At 37.6% G+C, this 26,250-nt stretch overlaps 1 protein-coding gene across 7 annotated transcripts in view; it reads left to right on the plus strand.

Annotated features, from left to right (window-relative positions):
• Positions 1-22,972: 22,972 nt before the first annotated feature.
• The window catches only part of EMCN (endomucin), a 112,698-nt gene continuing 109,420 nt past the window's right edge, over positions 22,973-26,250 (plus strand). For 3 of the 7 annotated variants that reach the window (XR_013959182.1, XM_080644299.1, XM_080644300.1), the window contains exon 1: positions 23,016-23,260. Coding sequence is in view for 6 of the 7 variants with exons in the window: in XM_080644299.1 (XP_080500425.1) it covers positions 23,194-23,260 (67 nt within the window). In the remaining variant the exon portion in view is untranslated. Of the gene's footprint in view, positions 23,261-26,250 lie in introns of all 7 variants that reach the window. The other 4 variants (XM_080644297.1, XM_080644296.1, XM_080644298.1 and 1 more) reach the window with 4 other exon arrangements.

Below are 26,250 nucleotides of genomic sequence, written 5' to 3' on the forward strand. Positions count from 1 at the left end.
CTTGAGGCGTTATGGGAACAAGGATTTTCCCAGTCCCTTATGACAAGATGAGGTATCATGAAAAGCTTTATTTCTGTGGAATTAGACCCGAGCGTTTCCACAGTCCCATCTCCCCGCATTCCACCATAGAGAAAAGTCCCATGTGTCTTCAGCAGGGCTAATATCAAGGCCAGTGCCTGGAATTTTTGTTCCGTATTTGCACGGTCCAGTCCTGCATCTGGCTGGGTTAGTTTGTGTTCCCAGCTACAGTCCATTGCATGTGGAGTCCACATGGCCATGTGCCATTAGGCTTCTAGGGCCACAAGGCAGGCTAGCGTGGGTCATGGAGCAAATGTGGGCAAGAGTGGGCAAGGGGGGCAAGAGAAAGAGAGTTATTTGCCTGGGAGATTTTACCTTTCTAAGGTTTCGTGCCCTACAGTGGCTCCAGCCGCTAGCCCATTACCTTTGTTCCCAGGTTAGACTGACAGGCTAGCACCTTCCCTATGTCATCCTGACTTCACTGCACATGTGTCCGTCTTCCCTTTTGTTGGACGCCTCCTCCCAGTGACCTGCAGGGAATGGAACTGTGGTTTCCGGGTGAGTGTTAAGTTGCAGTTTCCTGGTGAAGCTGCCCAGATGATTATGCATATAATGTTTGGCCTTCCCTTTGCTTTTTTCCTCTTATTAATAGTAATAACTAGCTGGTTATGACTAACAATCGACTGGAAAAATATTTTCAGTACATATAGCTGTCAAAGTACTTGCATCATGTATTCTGACTATACAAAGGAGTTCCACAAACTAATTTTAAAAAAGCAATATAATTTTAAAATAAGCATAAAACATTTTTCCACTTGTCTATCACTGCATAATGAGCTATCTCAAACTTAATGACTTAAAACAAAAAGTATCATTTATTTTGCTCACAAATCTTCGAGAAAGGCTCAGAGGCGAAAGCATGTATTTGCTTTATGAGGCAACAACTGATGGCATGGCTGGAGGTTAGAGTCATCTGAAGGCTTGCTGATTTACATGTCGTTTCTGGACAGGGATTGGTAACTTATTGGTGGCTGTTGTTCATAACACACTATCCATGTCCTACCCATGTGACTGCTTGGCTTCCTCATAGTGGAGTGGTTGGGTTCCAAGAGGACGCATCCCAAGAGAAAATGGGAGCTGCAGGTTATTAAGGGCCAAACTCAGAAACTGGTACCGTTGAGCAAATGGCATCTGTTGACTATTAACAGGAGAAGTCTGAATACTGCATCTTGGTATTAAAGTTGCCAAAAAAACACAATGCAGTCAAGCGTTCACATAGAGAAGAGACAGAGCTTGCTGCTGTAGTGAGCAATTTTTGTACTATGTAGCTCATGGGTCCCACCTGGCAGCCAATCCAGAGCAATTAACCTGCACATGCCCCTTTTGTGCTGCAGCAAAAGAAGTTTGTCCTCTCCCCACAGCGGACAGACATAGCAGGGGAGTTGGCTAGCTGCTGTATGACAGGATGAAGCAGGAAAAAAGGAGTACACAGTGAGTCTGAAACAGGGAAAGATTCCCACACACGGTGACAAGTCAAGGATGGGCTGTGAGGACTCCTTATCCCTTAGTAAGGAAGTGTTCCAGACCCCAGGCCCATTCTTATGTGGCAAAATAGGGGTTCAAAGAATGCATACACAAGACTGTCTTCCATGCCGAAACCGGTTGCGGGCAGATCCCCAGTAGGAGGTGTGCAGGAGGCAGCTGATCGATGTTTCTCTCTCATCGATGTTTCTAACTCTCTATCCCTCTCCCTTCCTCTCTGTAAAATATCAATAAAAATAAAAAATAAAAAAAGATTGTCTTCCCCAGTGATCACAATGTTTCTTCTGCCATATTAGATTGGTCAAATAGTCACAAAGCCTAGATTCTATGGAAGAGGCTATAGAACCTGTGACTTAAGGAAAGAAGAGTAAAAAAAGTTTGGAGACCATGGGGGTATTTTTGTTTGTTTGTTTGTTTGTTTTTATTTTAATTTAAATTTTTTATTGTTGACACTATTGCAGATGTCCCCCATTTCCCGCCTGCCCTTTGCACACCTCCACCCAGCCCCCTCTTCCCACTCCCTTGGCCCTCCTCACACAATAGTATGTGTCTATGGACTATGCATATATGTTTTTTAGCTAATCCCTTTACCTTCCTTTTTCCAGTCCCTCCCACCACCCTCCTCTCTGACATTTGTCAGTCTTTTCCATATATCCATGCCTCTGGGTCTATTTGTTTGGCAGTTTATTTTGTTCATTAGATTATATGTATTAGTGAGATTGTATTGTATTTGTCTTTCTCTGACTGGCTTATTTTGCCTAGCATAATAATCTCCAGACTCATCCATACTATTGCAAAGGGTAAGTGTTCCTTCTTTTTTATGGCTGCATAGTATTCCATTGTGTAAATCTACCAGACCATGGCTTTTTTAATCCACTCATTTACTGATGGGCACTTGAGCTGTTTCCAGATCTTGGTTATTGTACATAGAACTGCTATGAATATTTTCCTTGTGATTGGTGTTTTGGGATTCTTAGGATATATTCCCAGAACTGGGATCACTGGGTCAAATGGAAGTTCCATTTTTAATTTTTTGAGGAAACTCCATACTGTTTTCCACAGTGGCTAGACCAGTCTGTATTCCCAACAATGTATTAGGGTTCCCTTTTCTCCATATCCTTGCCAGCACTTGCTTGTTGATTTACTGATGGTAGCCATTCTGACAGGTATGAGGTGATACTTCCTTATAGTTTTAATTTGCATCTTTCTGATTAGTGATGTTGAACATTTTTTCATAAGTCTATTGACCATCTGTATGTCATCTTTGGAGAAGTGTCTATTCAGGTCCTTTGCCCAATTTTTAATTGGATTATTTGTCTTCCTGGTGTTGAGTTGTATAAGTTCTTTACATATTTTAGAAATTAACCCCTTATCAGATAAATTATTGGTGGATATGTTCTCCGATACGGTAGGTTCCCTTTTCATTTTTTTGATACTTTATTTTGCTGTGCAGAGCTTTTTAGTTTGATGTAGTCCCATTTGTTTATTTGTTTCCTGTGATTCCCTTGCCCTTGGAGACATATCAGCAAAAATATTGCCCTGGGAAGTATCTACCAATTACTGCCTATATTTTCTTCCAGGATATTTATGGTTTTGTGACTTAAACATTTAAGTATTTTGTTGATATTGAGTTTATTCTTGTATATGGTGTAAGTTGGTAGCCTAGTTGCATTTTTTGCATGTACCTGTCCAATTTTCCCAACACCATTTATTGAAGAGACTGTGTTTACTCCATTGTATGCTCTTGCCTCCTTTGTCAACTATTAATTGACCATGAAGTCGTGGTTTGATTTCTGGGGTCTCTTGTTGTTCATGATAAAATGCAAAAGGATAGAAATAAGTTAAAGAATGAAATGTTAAATATAAAGGAACCAGGACTTTCTAGATATGAAAATTAAAATGTTCCTTATTCCTACCCTCTCCAGATGGCCGAAGATTCTCAAAGTAAGAAAAAATTTAAGAGCAAAGATAAAATCCAGGCGTATTTTAAGATCCATTGTTAAGATCGCAGGAAGATCTAAGGTGATGCTTGTAAATGAAGGCAGTATGAAGCCATGAGCCGCAGAGAATTATTTTTAGGCAGCAGTATCTGGCCCTAATCAAGAAAATGGCTACCTTGGCCCAGTGGCTCACTTGGTTGGAGCATCATCCCACACAACAAAAGGTTGTGATTCAAAGTTATGGAAGCAGGCAACAGACTGATGAATCTCAAAGTGAAGGGGTGGGGGAGAGAGGTTAACAAATAATTTATATGTGTATTTGCATAACCGATGGACACAGACAATAGTGTGATGAAGGCCTGGGGCGGGGAGGGGAGAGAGAGGTGGGAGTACAGTGGATGGGGTTAATGGGAGGAAAAAGGGGCATCTGTAATACTTTCAACAATAAAGACAAATTTAAAAATAAATAAAATGAAATAAAATTGACACCACAAAATAAAATAAAATAAAATAAAAGCAAAATACCACTTATATAAAAAAAAAATACATAAGGTGGTCCTTTGGATATTCTGCCTGGATATCTCCTTTGCTATATGAGGGGTCAGCAGACTATGCTCTGTGACATAATATCTATTCTTGTAAATACAGTTTTATTATAATACAGTCACATCTATTTATTTATGTTTCTATGGTGTTTTCACACAATAATGGTATGGTACAATAGTTGTGACAGAAAACATATAGCCCTAAATCCTAAAGTATTTACTATCTGGATCTTTATTTAAAAAAAAGTTTGCTGACCCCTGACAAACTAATCATGAAGTTCATCTGGTAAGATTGGCAAATTTCCTATTTCCCATGTTACTTCAGATAACAGTACTATCACATGTCTAATCAACACATGATAAGGATCCCCCTTTCTTCAGATTCCACTGATATTTTTCTTCATGTTACTTTAAACCATCACTGACAGCCATCTAGAGTCTCTTAAGCTTCTGCTTGAGGTCCTTAGGATTTAATTAATATCCTTTAGTTTACTTTCATCATTCAATCACAAAGTCAACATCACATGTTATAGTTTTAATATATAGCAAATACATTTTTTTAATGCTGCATAGCAAGCCATCCATAGCTAACTGGCTCCATGCAACAACAATCATTCACTTGGCTCACGGATCCGCAATCTAGGTAAAGCGCAGTGCAGACAGTTTGTCTCTGTCCCACTTAGTATTGGCTAAGGCAGTTCAAGGGGGTTTGGAGGATTCACTTCCACATTGGCACACCCGCATGATGCAAGTTGGTATTGACTGTTGGTTCCTATCCACCTGGGCCCTCCACACAAAAAGCACATATTGTTTAAGTTCAAGAATAAGCAAAACTATCTACTGTAAGGTCATATAAGTCAGGATAGTAGTTGCCTGTGGGGGCAAAAATTACTTTGGGGTGATGAATACGTTCTACGTCCTGATCAGTATGGTAATCACCTGGGTTATACATTTGTCAAAAGTTACCATACACTTTATTGCACGTAATATTTAACTCATTTAAACAGTTTCAAAACTCATTGGGTTATATACATAATTTGTTCATTGTATACCATTTATATTATAGTAAAATTTAGAGATAAATTTGTGATATTTTTAAGGAAAAATATGTGTAAGGTGTCCATCCTGCCTATGACCTTGACTACATCTGCCCCCTCTTTAAGAGCTATATGGATGTCCCTGAGTTATTCCTGGCAGTTTTATATAGTAACTAGAACTTGCTTTTGAATTTGTGATCTCTGTGTGATTCTGAACACTGAAATCTCAGATTTTCAACATGAACTCCATCTTTTGACATAGAAGTCCCAAAGGCAGCACTTTTCAAACTTTACTGCATCCAAGAATCATGTAAAACTGCAGATTCTGACTCCTGGGGTCTGAGTGGATTCTGAGAATCTGTAACTCCAACAAGCTCCCAGGTGATGGTACAGCCATCGGTCCATGGCCTGCCCTTGGAGTGACCAAGCTCCAGGGAACACTGGTGTGGTTTCCTCTTGGACTCAGTGCCCTGTGCTGCCTCAGGCAGGAATCTCCCCCAATTTCTGGGACCTATGGCACTATTTTTCAGACTAAATCCTATGCCAGGCCAGCCCCAGGTCCAACATAAAAACATTATCTAACCACTATCGATACAGAAAGTATGTGAATATCTCATTAATCTGGGGAATAAGATTTTCCATTTCTGTTAATTTTCCAAATAACTGAAATTGACTCTAATCTATATTTAATATTGTTTTTGTGCCTATAACTCTTTGTAAGACTCATTACACTTCCCTGAAGTTTTAAACAGAGAATACTAAAAATGATTGAATCTTTCATTATTAACTCAGGGACATTGTTAGCCTGCAATGCAGTGGTACTCTCTGGAGCTGTTGAGATCTGTTTATTCTACCTAAAGAGGTCCTAGGCTGCAATTCTTTCTGTGCTCCGTGTACTTTTGGAAACAGTTTTGTTTTCCTAATTCCCTGACAGACTCTCAGATATTAGTTCTGATTATTAGGCTTCATATCGCCCGGCTCTAGCAAGCATCTTTCCCTCTCCTAATTGCTCTTTTTGATGCAATTTTAAAAATGTAAAAGAAATAACCATGCAATGATATTATACACTTGTTTATGATAAAAGTAAAACGACTCGGGATGAGGACCTAAAGCTTCCTCCTGTAGGAAGAGACAGGAGCTTTAGTATCTAACTTTCACCAATGCGGTAACTTAGAGGCTAATTTTGCTTTCTTTTTATTATGGGCTATGTTCTACAGTGTTTGTTTAGGTTTGGTTTATAGACAACTTACAATAGAACCAGCTGTGATGCTTACTAACACTTAAGTTCCTAAGGCCATGCCTGTGAGATGTTTCCATTTGGGATCCTGAGTTGGACCTAGGATTCTGGAGTTAGCAAACACCTTGGAGGTTTCCTGTGCCCAGAATATTTGCACTGTTTCTGTGTGAGACATTGTCAGTTGACGATTAAATACCTTCTTTGAATTCTCATGATAATGTGTCCTTTCTCCCCTGTCTTCTCCATTGGTTAGATCAACCTCTTCATACTGCACTAGAAGACTTGTTTGTCACAATTAGGGAGGTCTTATCACTAAATGACTCAATCTTTTCCATTTCTTGGGAGTGGAAATTAGATGGGAATGTACTAACTTACATATCAGGACTCTTAAGTCTGGTCTGTGACCCTTTGAACTTAAACACTGACTGGATGGAGCATCCAAGTAGCAAATTCACAGATCTGCCAATAAACACAAGTCCTTACTAGATGAAAAAACAAGTGTACAACTTAAGGTTTGAACTTAAACTCACCTTGTTGATGTGAAAACAATTTCCTTCGTTCAAAATATTTATTGAATATCTAACAATAACTTCCATCTGAATTTTAACATGCCCTTTAAAAGTACCTCATCTTCAATTCTCAACTGTCTGAAGATTCACAAGATATAAGAAGAAGTCCAAATTTTGTCTAAGGTAAAAAGAAATGGAAAAGACATTTCTGAGACAAATTCTGGTGACCCAAAAGCCCCTCCCTTCCCTTCTCATGCCAGTACCCTCATAATTGATAGTTGTAGGGGGGAAAAAGTCACATAATCATCAACTTAGTCACCACTCTCAACTTAGTGGCCTGTATTGCCTAGATATCTTAGTACATTTTACTCAATTTGTTTGTTGCAAATTGACAATGTTTTTTCTCTAATTATTTTGTCCTTGGCTTCTAAGACAGGGACCTCTTCTGGATTGCCTCCTGTACTTCTAGTTGCTGCTTTCCTTCTTTTCCTCTACTGTGATTCCTTTAAATGATAGAGTTCATCAGAGCTGCATTTTAGAACGTCCTATCCTCTCTCTACATGTTCTTTCTTGATATCCCATCCATTCCATGGCTTTAATTACCATGTATAATCCAGAGCTGCCTCCTACAAAAAATGTATTTGACTTAATCCTCTTTTCTAGCCCCAATCCAACTGCAGACAGTCTATTTTTATTTGGTGTTTTATAGACACCACAAACTTTAACCCATACTTACACTTTCATGCTCCACTTGCTCAAATTTTAATCCCTGCTTTGCCCCACCAAGCAGCTGCTTTTTTTTTAGTAGATGGCTCTATCACTCATCTGATTACTCACACCCGAAATCTGAAAATCATCCTTGACTCCTCGCTCTCCCTTTCTCCCTCTGTATAAATAGTCACCAAGTCTTATAAATTTTACTTTAGAAGTTTTTCTTGAATTAATCTAGTTCAGTCAATTTCTGCCCTAGGTCAAGCCACCCTTTGTTGTACTAAAACAATGAACTTATCATTGGCTTTCTCTCATGGGCAGTCCCAATCTATTTGCCCAACTGCAGTAGAAGTGATCTTTCCAAAAACATTTCCCAGACCTGGCACCTACCTCCCAGTAATTACTCTCTTTTTCCTAGTTGAACAAAATTTTTTCTTATATATACTTGCAATTTATATTTCCTGTTTCCCATATCTTAGTCATAATTGGCCCACACAAAAAAAGTTTCCTCTTCTCAGCAATTCCTTTTCTTTTCTCCTACTCTTCCTAGTTAAACTTCTCAAAAAAGTTCTATTATCCTTACAGTCTACATTTCCTCAGGATTGTTCCATTCTTCTAATCATGCATCAACCCATTCCAAGATGGCTTCCATCCACATTACCTTGTGAGATATTGCTAAGTCCATAGGACATTTTAAAGGCCTCATCTTACTTAACTTTGTAACTGTATTTGATAGTGTGGGTCTTTCACTCACACTTTTTAAAAGTTTTATTTTGTCTTTGTAGATTCTTCATTCTTCACCCAACAATTAACATTAGGATTACTGTAGACTCTTCCTTCCTTGGCAATTTCAACAACTGACATTCTTTTAAATGACAGTGTATACATAACATACACTAAATTTACATCTCCAGCTCATGCATTTTCTCTCTCTCTCTTTTTTAAATATATTTCATTGATTTTTTACAGAGAGGAAGGGAGAGGGACAGAGAGTTAGAAACATCGATTAGAGAGAGACACATCGATCAGCTGCCTCCTGCACACCTCCCACTGGGATGTGCCCACAACCAAGGCACATGCCCTTGACCAGAATCGAACCTGGGACCCTTCAGTCTGCAGGCCGACACTATATCCACTGAGTCAAACCGGTTTGGGCTCATGCATTTTCTCTTATCTGCAAATAGACACATGCACATAGTTACTTGTATCTTCTTTTGAATATCCCAAGAGAACCTAAAACTCAAACTTCAAAACCAAATAACATGAACTTCTCCTGAAACTCTGTGCATTTCTATTGTTCTTTATCACTGTGAATGACACCATTAATATTTGAAATTTGCAAGTCAGAATCTTAGCAACAGTTTACTCTCCCTCAGTGATTAATTTAACCTTTCATCAAGTCCTCTCATTATGACTTCCTCAGTATGTCCCTAAATAGTGTTTTCTCACTCACTGCATCAGCAACTTACTCTCTTGCCTGGAATAAGTCCATGAAAACTTTTGGTCCTTAAAATAAAATTCTATATTCTTGTCATGCTCTATAAGATAGACTTTTGCATGACCTGGCTCCTGCGTACTCTTCTGACCTCATTTTATGCTCCCTCCTTACTCATTTGTCTGTAGCCATGATAACCTATTTTCCTCTGCCTTGAATGTAAGGATACTTTTCTATCTCCAGATTTTCATGTTTCCCCAAAAAGCTCTTTGTATTTATCTGTCTAAAACTCACTCATTCTCTGGGTTTTGATTTAACATCTAGTCCTCAGAGAATTCCAAATTACTAGAATTGAGTTTTGTGGTATATTTTCATTGCATAATTTACATTTTTCTTATAACTCTCATTAAAACTATAATTTTAATAATTAAATATTTATAATTATGTTTCTATATTTTTAATTAAATAAGTGTTATGGACTGAATTGTGTCCCCCAAAATTTATGTGTTTAAACTGTAAGCCCCAAAGTGATGGGATTTGAAGATGAGGTCTTTGGGAGGTAATTAGGTTTAGATAAGGTTATGAGGTTTGGCCTCATTAGTATCCTTTGAAGAAGAGACACCTGAAAGTTTGTTTTCTGTCCCACCATATGAGGACAGAGTGAGGAGGCCCTTTGCAAGCTAGAAAGAGGGTCCTCACTAGAAACCAAGTCAGCCAGCATCTTGATCTTGAACTTCCAAGTTTCCAGAATTGTGAGAAATATGTTTCTGTTTTTTAAGCCACCAGTCTATAGTATTTTGCTATGACAGCTTGAGCAAACTAATACCATAAGTAATGCAATATTATTAAATAAATAATTTTAAAGTAATTAAGATTTTCCTTCATACCATAGACACCATGAGAGCAGATGTCTGTCCTATTCATTGTTGGTTTTTTTTAAAATATATTTTATAGATTTTTTACAGAGAGGAAGGGAGAAGGATAGAGAGTTAGAAACATCGATGAGAGAGAAACATCGATCAGCTGCCTCCTACACACCTCCCAGTGGGGATGTGCCCGCAACCAAGGTACATGCCCTTGACCGGAATCGAACCCGGGACCCTTCAGTCCGCAGGCCAATGCTCTATCCACTGAGCCAAACCGGTTAGGGCTATTCATTGTTTTATATTTAGTACCCATACCAGTTATGAGCTCCTGGCAGGTATTCAATAGATATATGCTGAACAAATTATGATTTAATCTTAATAAACTGCTGCATTTTATTTGTCTGACTCCAGTTTCTCTGAGAGCTCCCAAATTGTTCACAAGTCTGAATGCCATCTAGTTTTTAAGCCCTAGATTTATTTTGTGATCTGAACTTTTATTGCTATTATAGTACTGTCAGCTCTTGTAGTTGTGGACATGGCATAGGAATGTAACCAGAAAAATCACTGGACCAACACTGGTTCAGATCCTGGCCCGACCTACTTAGTTTCTAAGACTTCAGTGTGTGTGTTAGACTAAACAAAGACTTCTCAAGTTTCTTTTAGTGTAAACTCAGCCACCTGAATGATTTTCCTTTATTTCAAAGACTGTGTCCAAACAAGAATCCAGTCATTAATCCTGTAGATTGAGTTATAGATCTATTCATCTGTTTTCCAGAGATAACAGGACCTTTCTTCTGCATGGTTTTGAGTTTTATTCCTAGTTAGCATTTACTGCATAAATAATCAAAGACAACTGCTCAGAAACATAAGAGGAGTTTAAAGATTAATCTCAGAAACAGAGCAGATAAACAGTGTTTAGAGACACAAAGGCTTGAGAAGAGTGAACTTTACAAGTAGATTTTCAATCAACAGGGGGGAAGTATTAATTAGCCTGTGTGGAGACAAAAAACAAAGTTAGAAACAAAGTTAGTGTAGAATACGCTCACTGAGGCTTGGTGATCCCCTATGCAAATTACAGTGTTGAATGTGGAGAATGTCTGCTCTGTTCTCTAAAGCATAAAAGTCTAGACAGCCTGTGTGTGTGTGTGTGAGTGTGTGTGTGTGTGTGTGTGTGTGTGTGTGTGAGAGAGAGAGAGAGAGAGAGAGAGAGAGAGAGAGAGAGAGAGAGAGAGAAACCGAGAGACTAAAAGACAGAGACCTGGTATAGTTTCATGTTACCTTATACAGTTTTAGAGACTTTTATTCAGAACCATATTATGTTTAGTTGAATATTTTAGGCATTTTAATATTCTCCATTTTACTCCCCAAGGGAGGACAAGAAAAAAATTTTGTGGGGCCTGAAGTTTATAAAGTGTAGTCTTCATTTTTAAGGGAAATATGTAAGATATGAAGGTAATTAATTATTCATTTAGAATGAGAGAAAAAGGCACAACATTACATTTTAAAAGCCAACAAATATTACAAATGTCATAAAAAATACTTGTATAATACCTATTTTCTACATGTTTTGGCTTTGCAATCTTTGTCAATTCTTCACATGAAAAAGATTTTGTAAAACCATTTTTTTTACAGGGAGAAGAGAAAGATAATCTTTCTCAAGCTGGGTTGAACAAAATTTTTTTTTAGGTTACTTCTAGTTGAGGTGCTTAAACCTGTAATTGTACACACATATATACTTGTCTTTTAAAATATTAATCTGAGAAATACTGGCAATCTGGTAAATACTGGCAACCGATTTCCTATGATGCCTATCAAAAATAAAAATTTACATTGCATTTATACTTCCATATATGACACTTATTAAATGTACTCCTAACAGAAGAGAACAAAGAGAAACACATGTTCAGCATATAACTTGATGCATCCAATAATTAGATGAATTACCCATAAATTAGCATCTGATGCCATACATTTAAAATATTTCTCTGCTTCCACAATCCACAAAATTTCAGTAGCAAGAGCCATAAAGCGCATTCATATCATAATCTGACAATGGGCCTTCCCTATATGTGCACAAGGCCAATTAGTGAGGTGACCAGTAAAGATGTTCCTGATACACTGTGCACTGGAATGGCTTGCCATAACTTAATGAAACTGTAATGAACTGAGCAATAAATGACTATAAACCACAATAAATATATACCACCAAATCTTAACTAAATTTCCAACTCAACTCCCCCTTAGCCATTTCGCCATAGTATCCATTTCAGTGCTAGCCAGGAGAGGAAGAGAGACAATGGTGATGGAGACAATAATCTTAACTGACTTCAGTTAAAGCATCTTCCTTTTGCGAATTTTAGAGCAAAAATATATAACTACATGAAAACATCGCTAGGTTCCACCCAGATGACCTTGATGTAAATACATGCCAAGTGAAAGGCTCTGAAGTGTAAATTTCATCAGGTTCGTGGTAATTCTGCCTGTGTCCCTAGATCTGTCTCTGGAGGAAGTCTCACCCATTGACCTATGGTTCTTCTTGCAGAATGAAGACCAGGAAAGGACACATAAGTGGAGAGGAAGGTTAGCTTCGTGCAGAGCAGAGGTTCTAGCCTTGGGCTCTGAGAGAAGCATTAATCCTGAGCCTCATATTTTGTCTTCTAGATATTTTGTCTCCTGAAATGTCAAGGGTAAAATTAACTTATGTTTGGTATAGCAAGTGTTTCTATTTTTTCACTTTTCATCATGAAGAAAATGTCCAAAAGAAACTGGCTCTGCTATTTCTTTTTGGAGGTTTGGGTTTTCTGTACATGAATTGTAACTAACATAATAAGGACGTGTCTGGAAAAAAAATAGGAAGTTTCAGGCTATGAGTTCTGCTCACATCTCCAGTGACATCTTTCTCATGTTTGTGTTTCTGCTCTACATACAGTCTTTGTCCTTCAAAAGTCTCAGATGATTGTAATTATCAAAAAACTTCATACTGTACGATGACTATTCATCTCAGCCTCAGGTCTACCTATAAACAAATTTCCCCAAATACATGTGTTACTGCACGCTGGTTTGGGTTTAGCAAAATGTCTGAATCTGTAGTTAGTGGGGCTTTGCTTTCTCGAGCTAATGAAATCACTAAACGTGCAGTGCATTTAGGTAAAGAGAAGCATTCCCTTTCTTCCACTTCTCACCACCATTCCTATCCCTGCTAATGAGCCAGAGAGGATGTGTGTAGGGTAGGGCTGGAGTCCAGAGTATTGATGGATTCCCTTATTTTGGAGCTGACCTTGAATATCTAATATGGATTGAACATCTCTGAGAAAACCACATTGATTCTCATCAAGTACAGAGGGCTTGGTTCTCTTAATTGTTGATTGATAGATCCCAGACTCTGCATTAAATTCACACTTAGTGAGCCCTAAGGAACACACACACACACACACACACACACACACACACACACACACTATAGCTGTGTTTCCATAACGTCAGCATGCATAAGAATTGCCTGGGTGAACCTCTCAATAGTATAATATACTCCAAACTTAAAACCTATGCTCTTTTTTTTTTAAACAAGCGCCCCTGGGGATGTTTATGCTTAAAGAAGCACCATGCTACAGTATTTCTAAGCTCAGATTGACAAACTAGGACTATTGTTGGCTATTACTTAGCCTAACAACAGATTGGATTGGATCAAATAGCCAATCCTAATTTCTAAGCATTGATTATTTTCTCTTGTCTTTCCACATCTAATGATACTTTCTAGTTTTTGTTGGCTTCTTTGTTCTATTTTTGGGATTATAATCAGTTTACATTTTTTAAAAAATACTGAATTAAGATATTTTTCAGAAGTTAATATTGAGCTTTGGGATAAGAAATCGTGGGTAAATCTTTATGTGTTCAGTAATTGTCAGATGTTCTTCTAAACCACACAATTATAAGTTTCATCTTCTCTTGATTTCTTCTTGTCAATAAACCATAAATATCTTCCAAAAATTATACTTAAGAGACAGCAAGCAAGATCAATTTTGTCCAACATACTATGGAAATTTGGCATAAATTATTTGAAAGTCAAATCAGTTTTAGAAATTCAGACCTAATCAATTCAAGACTAGTGTCAGCTATGGAGTTATAAGATCTTCTCATTCTTTAAGTGCAGAAGGAGGAGGCTGCAAAGAGAAATTTCAGGGTAAAGCACCTGATTGTAATGCAAGAAGTGGCTACTCATTGCATAGGGCATTGTGACAATGGGGTGCTTGCTATTTGGCTTTGTTCACAGCATGCAGTAAGTTTCCACCAAAAGTATTTGTAGATGTTAACAAGAGCATAGAGCAAAAACCATCTATCTTTAAACAAATAAATAATGTAACAATTCAGAGTTTCAATGAAATGGTACCTAAAGAAACAAAATAAACTACCATCAAGTGTTTTTATTGAAATGGGAAAACAATTTTAAAGAAAAATGTGATGTTTTTCATTAAATTCCAGAATTCAAGGCTTAAAGAGCCATCCTTGAAGTTCAAAATAATTATTTGGGGAAAATAAAGAAAATAATATGTTCCAAATAGTTCAATAGATAATAAAGTTTAGAAATTCCTTGTTATGGAAGGAAAAACAACAACAATAAAAATGGAGATGTTATCCAGTAACACTCAGGCAGGGTTCCATAGAGGAATGACTTGTTTGGGTCCCAGTGGATCAGCTACTGGCTTTCAGTTTCAGAGACCCATAAACTCAAATTTGTCAGTTATGGGGAATGAAACCATGCTAGTCATATTCAAAAGAGACTGGTTGCATAGAAACACAAATGCTAATTTATTAATTTATGTAGAACATAATTACTTCTAAGGAGCTGAGACACTTGCCCTATGGGTCAGCATGGTATTTTTATTTTTCAAAGGGAATAATTCTACTTTTGGCAAACTTATAATTAGAAGATTATTTGGACAGCATGAAATAAAATATGGTCTAATTAAACTGATTAGACAGAATGCCATTCTAATGGAATCACACCTTAGTCACCATGTCTCAAATTTGAGTGTTTACCTCAGCCAAATAGAAAGGAAAAAAAAAACTAAAACCACTTGGAATATAACCACTACCTCAAGAGGATGGAGGTATTTTATTCTTGTTCTATAAATCAGGATGCAAATATAATGAGATTCAAAAGGGGATTTATGAACAATTATTCAAGGCAATTTTGAATATTTGGGATTTAAAGGCTCAAAAATCATAAAAATTAATTATGTCTTTCCATAGACTGAACTCATTGCCACCTTAAAAGATCTAGCCAGGTTTAATTAGCTGTGAGTTTGACAATATAAATGGAATTTACATTTTAATTTAGAGCAGTAAAATTTTTTTAAAAGTGAACTTCTAGAATACTGTTACTGTTTTGAAAATTTCATTATACTGCTGTTGAGAAGGCTTGATAGGAGTCATTTAGAAAGACTTACAGCAGTGATTTTCAACCTTTTTCATCTCATGTCACACATAAACTAATTACCAAAATTCTGCAACACACCATAAAATATATTTTATTTTTTGCCTATTTGACAAAAAAAGAAGTATAATTTTGATTCATTCACACCGGATGGTGATTGTGTTGGCTGTTGTCATTTTTTTATTTGACAATCTAAGGGAAAATAGGTCAGTGGCCCTGACTAAATAGTCAGGTATAGGTATTGCATGTTTTAAAAATCCTTGCCCTAGTCGATTTGGCTCAGTGGATAGAACATCGGCCTGTGGACTGAAGGGTACTGGGTTCAATTCCAGCCAAGAGCACATACCTCGGTTGCAGGCTGAATCCCTGACCCTGGTCAGGGCACATGTGGAAGGCAACCAATCGATGTATCTCTCTCACATTGATGTTTCTCTCTCTCTGTCTCTCCCCCTTCCTTCCACTCTTTCTAAAAATCAATGGAAAAATATTTTTTGGGAAGGATTAGCAAGAATAAAAAATAAATGAATGAATAAACAAACAAATAAATAAATAAAATGCAAACCCACCTTAAAAAATAAAAAATAAAAATCCTTGTGGCACACTAGTGTGCCCTCTTGCAGCACACTAATGTACCACAGCACACCGGTTGAAAATCACTGACTTAGAGAATGTTAAAATGAAGTCTTTGGAATGGTTGCTGGGAGTGAAAATGCAGCTACTTCTTTTGAAATATTAGCAAGAACACTTTTTAAATAACATTTTAATAATGATCAAGTCATTAATTATTAACTGAGGATGACCATCAGAATCACCAAAAACATATATATTTCTTCTTCTATGATTGGAAATGTGTTCAGATACAACACTCATCTTCTTATGAAAGTCATTTCCTCTGACCAAAGAATGGTTTTGAAAGGATTAGTCAAAGTGGGTGCCAGCTTTGTTTTTCATCCAAGATATTTTTATGTTTTAGTTACACAAGGGGGAAAATACTAAGCCTGTGCTAGTTTATTAAAGTTGAAAACATTATAAGCAATTCTAGTTGGTGATGAAATAGAAATTGCATATTTTGCAAAGCTTGGTTCAAAAACCATTTGCATTTTGCTCAAATTGTTTGCATTTTGGCAAGGCAAGGCATTTAATATTGTCCATGTTCTTGATTATTAACACCCTGTCCATAAAACTATTTGCATTACTTCATGAAACATATTCTTAATTCAGAGAACTTAAAAAACAGTATCTTATTTGTCTATAGAAACTAAGAGGTTTTAGAATACTTCCATTCAAATTATCTTTACTTTGTTGTTGTTGTTGTTAATCCTCACCTGAGGATATTTTTTTACATTGATTTTTAGAATTAGTAGAAGGGAGAGGAAGAGACAGAAAGAGAGAAGCATCTATGTGAGAGAGACACATCGAGTGGTTGCCTCCCACATGAACCCAACCAGGGCCTTGGTATGTGCCCTTGACCAGAATCTAACCTGAGACCCTTCAGTTCCCAGGCCAATGCTCTAACTGCTGAGCAAACCTGGCTAAGGCTAGCTTTACTTTTTGAAACAATATTATCAACTTGCTAATTTTAGGACCAAGAACTGTCATTGTCATTTGGTAGATGAGTAAACTAAGATTCAAAGAAAAAGTTATTTCTATATAGTGTCATGTAACAGGAATCTGAGGAGTGTCAAATGCTTCAGGTAATTTACATATCTGAATCTCATGTATTATTTCCAAAGCTCCATGAGAAAATTATTTATTTTCTCCATTTTATTGTGGAAATAAAAATGGAGCAAATAGGATTCAATATAAGGTTAGGATTAGAGCTGAGAGATCACCTTAGTTGACAGAAAAAGTTAATTATTTTGTGTCAGGCACTGTGCTTAACTATGGTGATAGATGACCAAGACAAATGCTCTGCCATTGAGAAGTTTACTATTTAGTGTGGGAGGCTGATGATGTCTGAGAATTGTAATCAATTTAATTTAAATTCTATCAAATCAAGATTTTTAAAAGAAGGTAATAAATAAGATCCTTACTGGACAGGATAGACTTCAGTAACAAAATAAACTTGAAATCTCAATGATTTGGTACAATAGATGTTTATGTATTGCTCATGCAAATTCACAACAGATCTATGGTATTGGAAGTGGAGGATTCTGCTCCATACAGTCACACAGGAATCCAGACCATCAGGAATACAGAGTCTCAAAGGTTGCCACAAAAGGATACGAGAAGATTCATACCTGTTCTTTCATGTATTGTCCTGGAAGTGACACATTATTTTTTTAAGCTTCTGGCCAAAACTAGCCACATGAACCTACCTAATACAGGAAGCTAGACATTCAGTAAGCAGTAAAAATCTTGGCTACAAATCTCAGCCCATTTTGACAGGAGTCAGGATGGAGTGTGTACAACAGAATCACCTGGGAAATACAGTATCTCCACAGGTTAGCAGAATGCTAATCTGAGATATAGCATCCAAAGAAACCAAACTGAAACATCAATAGGTAGAGGCACAGACTAAGCTAAAAGTCAGAATCCTGGAAGAAAAAGACCAAAGAAATATAGACAAAGAGCAAGCAGTTTCATGAATCCTTGGGGTTTGGTCCAGGAGCCATTAGTAAGGTAACTCTTTCATGGAATTATGTGTAGTGTGGATTTTTAAGAGAAATGAGCCAGTACAAACACTCCATTCCTAACTTTAAGTTTACATGTGTCTATAAATACCAGAAAGCCATGCTTACAAGTTGCCTTTCTTTATTTGGAAAAAAAGAGAGAGAATAAAACAACACAGTTTTTAGAGAATCAACTTCAACTTCCATTCATCTGGAGTTTGGAAAGGAGATGTAAATAAATCACCTCATCATGCTTTTAAATTGGTTCAGAACTAGTTTTGTAAAAGATTCTTTTGAGTGTTACGAAATGGCCAGAGATTGACAATGTAAAAAGGGATTTGGGAAAAAGAGAGCAGAACTAAAATGGTGGGGAGGAGGAGTAAACTTTGAATAAGCAAATTAATGAAGCAAAATTAGTAAATTAATGGAACATATATAAAGGGAAAAGTAAAGGCACTAAGATGCTATTAACTTTGTCAACCCAAGGTCCTTGGCATAGTCAGTTCAACACCAACTGGATTCCCCTATTTGGGGTGCAGTCAAGAAGAAAGTTATTTAGTGCAAACAGCTCAATTGTGATACAGCACAGCTGTGAAAACAGCCCTGCTATTGGGAGGCCCTGAGGCAAGGAGGCAGCCCTGGGGCCAGGCCCCTCTCTGGCTAGATAGCTCTGCTCTGTTCCTCCTTGGTCTGCTCGGTTCCTCCCTGGTCTGCTCCGCTCTATTCCAGCGGGATTTCTGTGTTCCATCTTCAGTGTTTCAGCTCCAGCAGAGAAAACACAGTCTCCAGTCTTCACTGGAAAGGAAAAGTTGCTCTCAGAGCCAGAAGGGTGCTGACCAATATAGACAGAAGTCCCCAATCCTGGTCCCATGTAAATAAGGACTCTAAGTCTTCACAGTTTGTTTCCTCTAAAGGGCACTTTCCTGATTGGTCAGAATGGAGCCTCTCTGACGAGTTGGTGAAGAAACTGAGGGGTGTTTAGCTGCACAGATCTGATTGGATGAAGAAAGCTTTAGTCCTATTGGTTGAAATAGGATTTCAGGAACTCCTTTATAAGGGCTGGCTCAGGTGGCAGAAACACAGTGCAGGCTGGCAGTTCAGTGCAGAGACAGGTAGTTTAGTGCAGGCTTCTCCTTGAAATGCAGTTTTCATGAGAACCTCCCCTCTTCTCCCCACCCCTCCATGTAGAAATGGCTGCTAGGCTCTGTTGTGTTTTTTTTTGTTGTTGTTTGTTTTTTTAATTTGAAGCAAATTGGCCACTGGGAGCCTCTTGTAGACATCTTCTTTCTCAGGGTACACACTTATGCATCACACTTTTCTATGAACATATTTATTAAAAAATATCCCTGGCATATACTACACAGTCAGTAACTTTTAATAGGTACCATGTGACAAAAAGAAAAGAGTATTACCCTAAGATACTATTTCTGGCACACTAAAAGTGAGACTTTGGAACAGAAATCTTGGACATGGTGTATATGGCAACAAGCTGAGCTAAATGGAAAATTGAGAAAACTATTGAAGAACTTTATACTTGCCTGTTTATTTTTTAGTTTATTTACATATTCCAGATTTCCAAGGAGGTAACCATATCTGTGCTTTATTTGATATAGTTGAATACATTATAAGCCATCTTTTTCCCTAAAAATTCTTGGAAAAATCTAATTTACTTATTCATATGATTTACATGATTAATGGAATAAATACACTTCAGTTTAGTTTTGTACATAAAGAAATCAATTTATGACAGTGGCTTGCAGAGCTTCTTAAGGCAGATAAGGATAAAGGAAAAAATTTGAATTTTGTAACAAGGAGAATGGTCCAACAAAAGAATGGACTGCCTCACAGAGTAATGAGGTCCAATCGTTTCAACTGTTGACACACAGGTTCACTCATCATTTGACAGTGGGATTTCTGACAAATGATAATAACATTAGGTAAGAATTTGTATTAAAGAACTTCCTATCTCATCTCAGTGAGACTGTGCTTTATGATCCCCCATCCCCATATTATGTCTTTAAGTATCAAGAGTCTTAAGAGATTATTTCCTATCAGGGTAGGGAGTTGGTGAGAAGTGAGAGAAGTCTTTTTTTTTCAGTTTATGTTCAATATTATTTTGTATTAGTTTCAGGTGTACAGCATAGTGGTTAGACAACCGTATACTTTATAAAGTGTTCCCCCTGGTCTTTCAAGTACCCACCAAGCACCATACATAGTTATTATAATATTGTTGACTATATTCTCTATGCTTTACTTTACATCCCTGTGACTATTTTGTAACAACCAATTTTCATGTCTTTATCTCTTCACATTTTCACCCAGTTCCCCAACCTCCCTCCCCACTAGCTGTTTATCAGGCTGTTCTCTATATATATTAGTCTATTCCAACTTTTTAAATTTATTTATTTTGTTCTTTAGATTCCACATATAAGTGAGATCATATGGTATTTGTCTTTCTGTGACTAACTTATTTCACTTAGTATAATACCCTCTAGGTCCATGCACGCTGTCGCAAATGGTAAAATTTCATTCTTTCTTATGGCCAATAGTCCATTATATGTACCACCACTTTTTTATCCACTTGATTATTGATGGGCACTTGAGTTACTTACATGTCTTGGCTATTGTAATGAACATAGAGGTGTATGCATTCTTTCAAATTAGTGTTTTGGTTTTCTTCTGATAAATACTCAGAAGTGAAATTGCTGGGTTATAAGACAGTTCTATTTTTAATTTTTTGAGGAACCTCCACACTGTTTTCCATAGTGGCTGCACCAATATGCATTTCCACCAACAGTGTTCTAGGGTTCCCTATTCTATACATCCTCACCAATGCTAGCTGTAAGTTGATTTATTGAATAGCCATTCTGACAGGTATGAGGTGATATATTATTGTGGTTTTAATTTTCATACCTCTGATGATTAATGACATTGGAGATAAAAGACCTGTACTTGGAAAATTATGACACTGAAGAAAAAATTAAAGAAGTTTCAAATAATTAGAAGCATAAACTGCTCAAAGATAAGAAGAATTAACATTATTAAAATGTTCGTACTACCCAAAGCAATCTATAGATTCAATGAAATTCCTATCAAAATATCAATGGCATATTACACAGAACTAGAACAAATAATTCAAAAATATATGGAACCACAAAAGACCCCGAATAGCCTCAGCAATCTTACAAAAGAAAACCATAATAATCAAACAGCATAGTACTGGCATAAAAACAGACATATAGATCATTGCAACAGAATAGAGAGCCCAGAAATAAACCCACACCTATATGGTTAATTAATACTTGACAAAGGAGGCAAGAACATACAGAGTGTCCCCCAAAAATGTACACACACTTTAACAGCTGATAGCTCAGTTTTGAAAATAAAATGTTTTTTAATAAACACCACCTTTATAATTATTCAAAGTGTGGGTATACATTTTTTGGGACACCCTATACAATGCTGTAAAAACAACCTGTTCAATAAATGGTGTTGGGAAGGCAGGGAGGGAGAAACATCGATGTGAGAGAGACACATTGATTGGTTGTCCCCCACACATGCCCTCACTGGGTGGGGGATTGAACCTGCAACCCAGGTACATACTCTTTACCAGGAACTGAACCTTGATCCTTTGACACCTGGCCTGAATCTCTACCCACTGAGTCACACTGGCCAGAGTTAGACATAATATTTTTATCAAGTATTTTAGGAAGAGGTATCTAGTCTTTTTCATGAAACGCCTAGCAGTCAGGGCTGAGAACTCAAAATGCTATTGAATCCATAACAATGACTGTGGCCAACATCAGTGGTGACTCTGTGTGCTGAAAACTCCAGAGACAAAGCAGAGCAAGGAGCAGGAAGTGAGGCAATGTGAGTACTCCAGTGAGTTCATGGCCACACCCCAACATATTTCTGGAATGTGCATGTGACATCTATTCACATTATTGCTATCTTTATACTCTCCAGGATAAGCCAAATAAAGCAACAACTCCGAAAGTAGTTTGTTTTAGAAAATTAATTAGAAAAGATGATAAAATTAGGTATTGCTTATGTACAAAATAGAACTTGGAGGCCCTTTTGGGACTTGACATAACTTGGGATGAAACTAGTGTTCTGGGGTGTTTTGACTAGTTGACTTGCTCTAACCCCTCTTAGAATGAGGCCTTCCCGGCCCTGTGAAGCAGAGCAATGTGTGTCTTCCTTAAAAACAGGTAAGAGTATAATTTTGGAATAGCTTTTTTTTTTTTTTTTTTTTTTTTGTGGAGCCGATGAATCTATACTGATGCACCGTTAGTCTTTTGTTTAGCAGGTTTATGCCTAAAGGTGTATATAAGGGCAATCAGCTGAGATGCCAGCACAGCCTGCTGGGATTGAAGCCAGGGTTGGGGCTGTGTACTCACTATGTTTTAATCAATTGCTACTAATATCAAACAGATTCCTGATATACAGAGTATCTAGCTTGCTTGGCATTCTGATTTGAAGAATTCCTCCTTCCCAAACTCACTAATTTGTTGCTAGAGCATCCCAATCAGTGCCATTCCAATTGTATTTCCTGGAGAAGAGAATCCAGGTATTATAAGTAATTTTTCTTTCCTCTTCATCAATTTCCATCAATAAAACCCAGGAATGATCAGTGAACATTTATATGTCTTTGCTTGGTTCTATTAGGACTATCCTGAGACACTTCCCTGGGCATCCCTAAGAATCCTCTACTCTTAGAACAGAGTATGCTCTTATTTAATAAGGTTTTGCACTTATCTTCAGGAGGTGATCTTTGCTAATCTGGCTTTCAATTTGAAAAGAAAGAAGAAAAGTTGATTGCTTGTAGATTTTGCTCTAAAATTTAACTCTCCACAGTTAAAGTCTCTTTATCCAAACTGAGTCACTCTTTAATGAGGTCCCTTTATAACCACCCCAAAACGCACTTTCAAAACAAAAGTTAGAAAGCTGTATGATCCATTCTCAAGAAAGATCTGTTTCTGTTCAAAACCCGCCCTGACCTTTTTGTTGAAGAAGAACAAAATAATGTAGTAACAAAAACACAAGTGGCTGCCAAAGGAAGAGAGAAAAAAAAAAAGTTCCTGTAAGGGACTGAAACAATAAATCTCCTCTCTGCTGAACTCCCAAAGGGAGCGTGTGTGTTTCCTCCCGTTCTTTATCAGAACCCCCGAAATAAGTAGGAATGGGCAGTGGCTGTTCACAGTCAGCACACCTTTTCCATTTGCTAATCAGGTCCTGCCAGGCTGGAAGGGAGTTGTTCCTGTCTGACACCGGAGCGAGGAGCCACTGCGGCAATCCACAGGCACCATGAAACTGCTTCAAGTGACCGTCCTTTGCCTTCTGACCAGCGTTGGTAGCAGTGAAGACGACAAAGGTACCATTTTCTCTTACTCCTCTGATGGTGTGTATCAGATGTCCCTCGTAGGGGCTGTTAGCCTCAGTTTACCATCAGGGAGCTTCCCCTGAAACTTAGAGGCAGCGATTCATTTTCCTGAATGAAATGTGTGGCTGTTGACTGGGAGTGCATAGAGAAGGCTCTACAGAGAGAATGTTTGTTTTCACTGAAGGGAAATGTTTGCTCCTGCAGGGGCCTTGGTTTGTCATTGATGGCATCATAAAGGTACTGGGAATATAGAATGACCTTTTTAGAGAATAAAAATCTGGGGATTAAATGCTGGTTTAAAATGGTCTCTTTCCGGACATGGGTCTAGAAATCACAAGCTTCTCATGTATGTGTGAAAGGCTATAATTGGAAATGTCGCATGGAAGATGCTGGCCTATATGTGCCCCTACTATATTAGGCTTTAATAAATTGAGAGGTTGAGTAAAGCTGTATAGGAAAATTAACTATAATATCTTGAGAATATGTGGTCGGTAAAGAGGAGATTTGTTTGATTAAAGTTTATAGATATTTGCTCCAGAAATATGCACATACCTACACACAACATTCTGCATAACATTTCAGGGGATTATTCATAAAAACTTTACCTATTGACTGTAGGTTTTGAAACTCAGATCAAGGTTATCCATGTACCTATATAAGCTCTAAGTATATTAATGACCAGTTGCAAACAAATTACTACATTTTACTTGTAACCCTTTCAGAGGGATTCACAGTAAGCAGTTAAATTTAATCAATATTTATTAGGCTCCTACCATGTTCTCAGCAGGGCAAGGAATGAAAAATGAGCAAGACCTTGTTCTTGCCCACAGTGGTGAATGTGCTACTGGGATAAGTAAGCATGTAAGTCTAATACAAGACAGACTTAACACATGGCAAAACCAAAGTACAAACTATCATAGAAGAACACAGGTGGGAAAGATTGATTCTGACGCGTCCTGGGGGGGAAAGGGAGACACCTCCGTTCTAATTTAATTTTGCTAGTGCTCTTTTAAAAAGTTCGCTTCCGCCCTAACTGGTTTGGCTCAGTGGATAGAGCGTCGGCCTGTGGACTGAGGGGTCCTAGGTTCGATTCTGGTCAAGGGGCATGTACCTTGGTTGTGGGCACATCCCCAGCAGGGGGTGTGCAGGAGGCAGCTGATCGATGTTTCTCTCTCATCGATGTTTCTAACACTCTATCCCTCTCCTTTCCTCTCTGTAAAAAAATCAATAAATTATATTTTTAAAAAAGTTTGCTTCCTATAAAATTTGAATATCCAGTGATAATATAGAAAGAAATAAGCACACTCCTTGAAAAACTTGTATCATTAATTTCTCAACTATATTTCTAAATCACTTATGATGGCTTACCATGCATCTTGAAGTTTTCAGGGTTAAGTTTCCATGACTATCAAGGCCATAAAATTCACTTGGAAGACTTGCTAAGAATCTGATTTCTTAAAATAAAGAATATTAATGAGGTGTCACAGAAATCAATGCACTCACACTCCCTTAGAAGTAACCCTTCAGTATGCACAGGAGGGATTAATAGGAATCCTGATGCCATGAAAAGCACTGCTCACACACAGGTGTCAGGTCAGTATATTTTCTGAAAGGCTGGGTTGGGCTGCTGACCATTTCAGGTCTGCGAGCATAAGTGAGGACACTACTTTCCTGGCATCATTAAACGCTGAATGAATTACATCTTTCTGAAAGCAAAGCGGAATAGGATCAATAGAAGCAGCCTGCAAAATCCAGGCATTAGGAAGATGGAAAGGTAAAGGACAACCCAGAGATGACCTGGCAGATTTTTCTACCTGGTCATTTTTGGGAAAATACCAACCTCCGTTAGCTCACCGGTAATGAGCCTAATCTCTCTGTTAACAATGTCTTCTTTCTAATGAACTATTTACCCAAATCAGATAATTTCCCTTTGGAGCCCAGACAACAGTTACATAATGACTATCTTCTTTAACCTTTGTCAACAAACCTATCTGTTAACTTCAAGCGAGTGTTTATAAAAACCACTGCATTTATCTTATAAAAGAAAGCTCTAGCTTGGGAGCATAATTTGACCACCTGGGCGGTGCCTAGGAGTTGGAGAGATTTTCCCACCCACGTGTATGATTTTGTTGCACCTGGTTCTGCCTGTTTTATGTTTTCCTTCCCAGATATGGGGCAGGAAATGAAGCATTTCCTAAGCTGATTTAGTGCGTTTCCCCCCCCACCCCCAACCCTTGCAACCGGAAACACATTGATTTCAAAGCTCTATACGTTCCCCAAACTTAGAATGCTTAACATATTTCATTGGCAGAGTTGATTATTGGAGGTGAGGAGGGAAGTATTTCGTGTCTTAAATTCACAAGTTGTCAAGAAGATCCATGCTTTTCTGCATAGTAATTTATTTCTAAATAATGATCTTTTAGAGAAATTGACTGCTTTCTTTTTCTTTCTGCCGCTTTTATCAGCCTGAGATTTAAATAAATACAATATAGTCTTTTGTGCTCCTTGTGAAAATCAAGGGACTCTTTCTAGATGGCAGTGAAAATAGCTTTCCAAATTGGAGATTGTAAAATATTAGACCACCACTTGGTTGGTGGTCTAATATTTTACAATCTCCAATTTGGAAAGCTATTTTGTGAGATAGGTATGGGAGGTTCCTGAAAAGGAACTGTCATTCTTTCCTGAGGTTTTCTAAATTATATTTCTGAATATATTTCTGAACAGACCCCGACAGTGGCTTTAAGCCCCTTGGCTTTTAAGTCTAGATCAATGAGCTTTTGACTATTGGGTCTGAGAGAAGTTAAATGAAGAGGGATTCCAAGAAAAGGGAGGCCCTGGAAGCAATTGCCTCTTCAAGTGCCATTTGCTTTTTGAACTTTACACTAATTTAGGAAAGATTAAAATGTTTTAGGCATTTACAGGCAGGAACAAACATCACTTTATTAGTATCTGAAGAAGAATTTAATTGCTTGGAGAAACTC

Source organism: Plecotus auritus (assembly GCF_963455305.1).
Source record: "Plecotus auritus genome assembly, chromosome: 1".
Taxonomy (NCBI): domain Eukaryota; kingdom Metazoa; phylum Chordata; class Mammalia; order Chiroptera; family Vespertilionidae; genus Plecotus; species Plecotus auritus.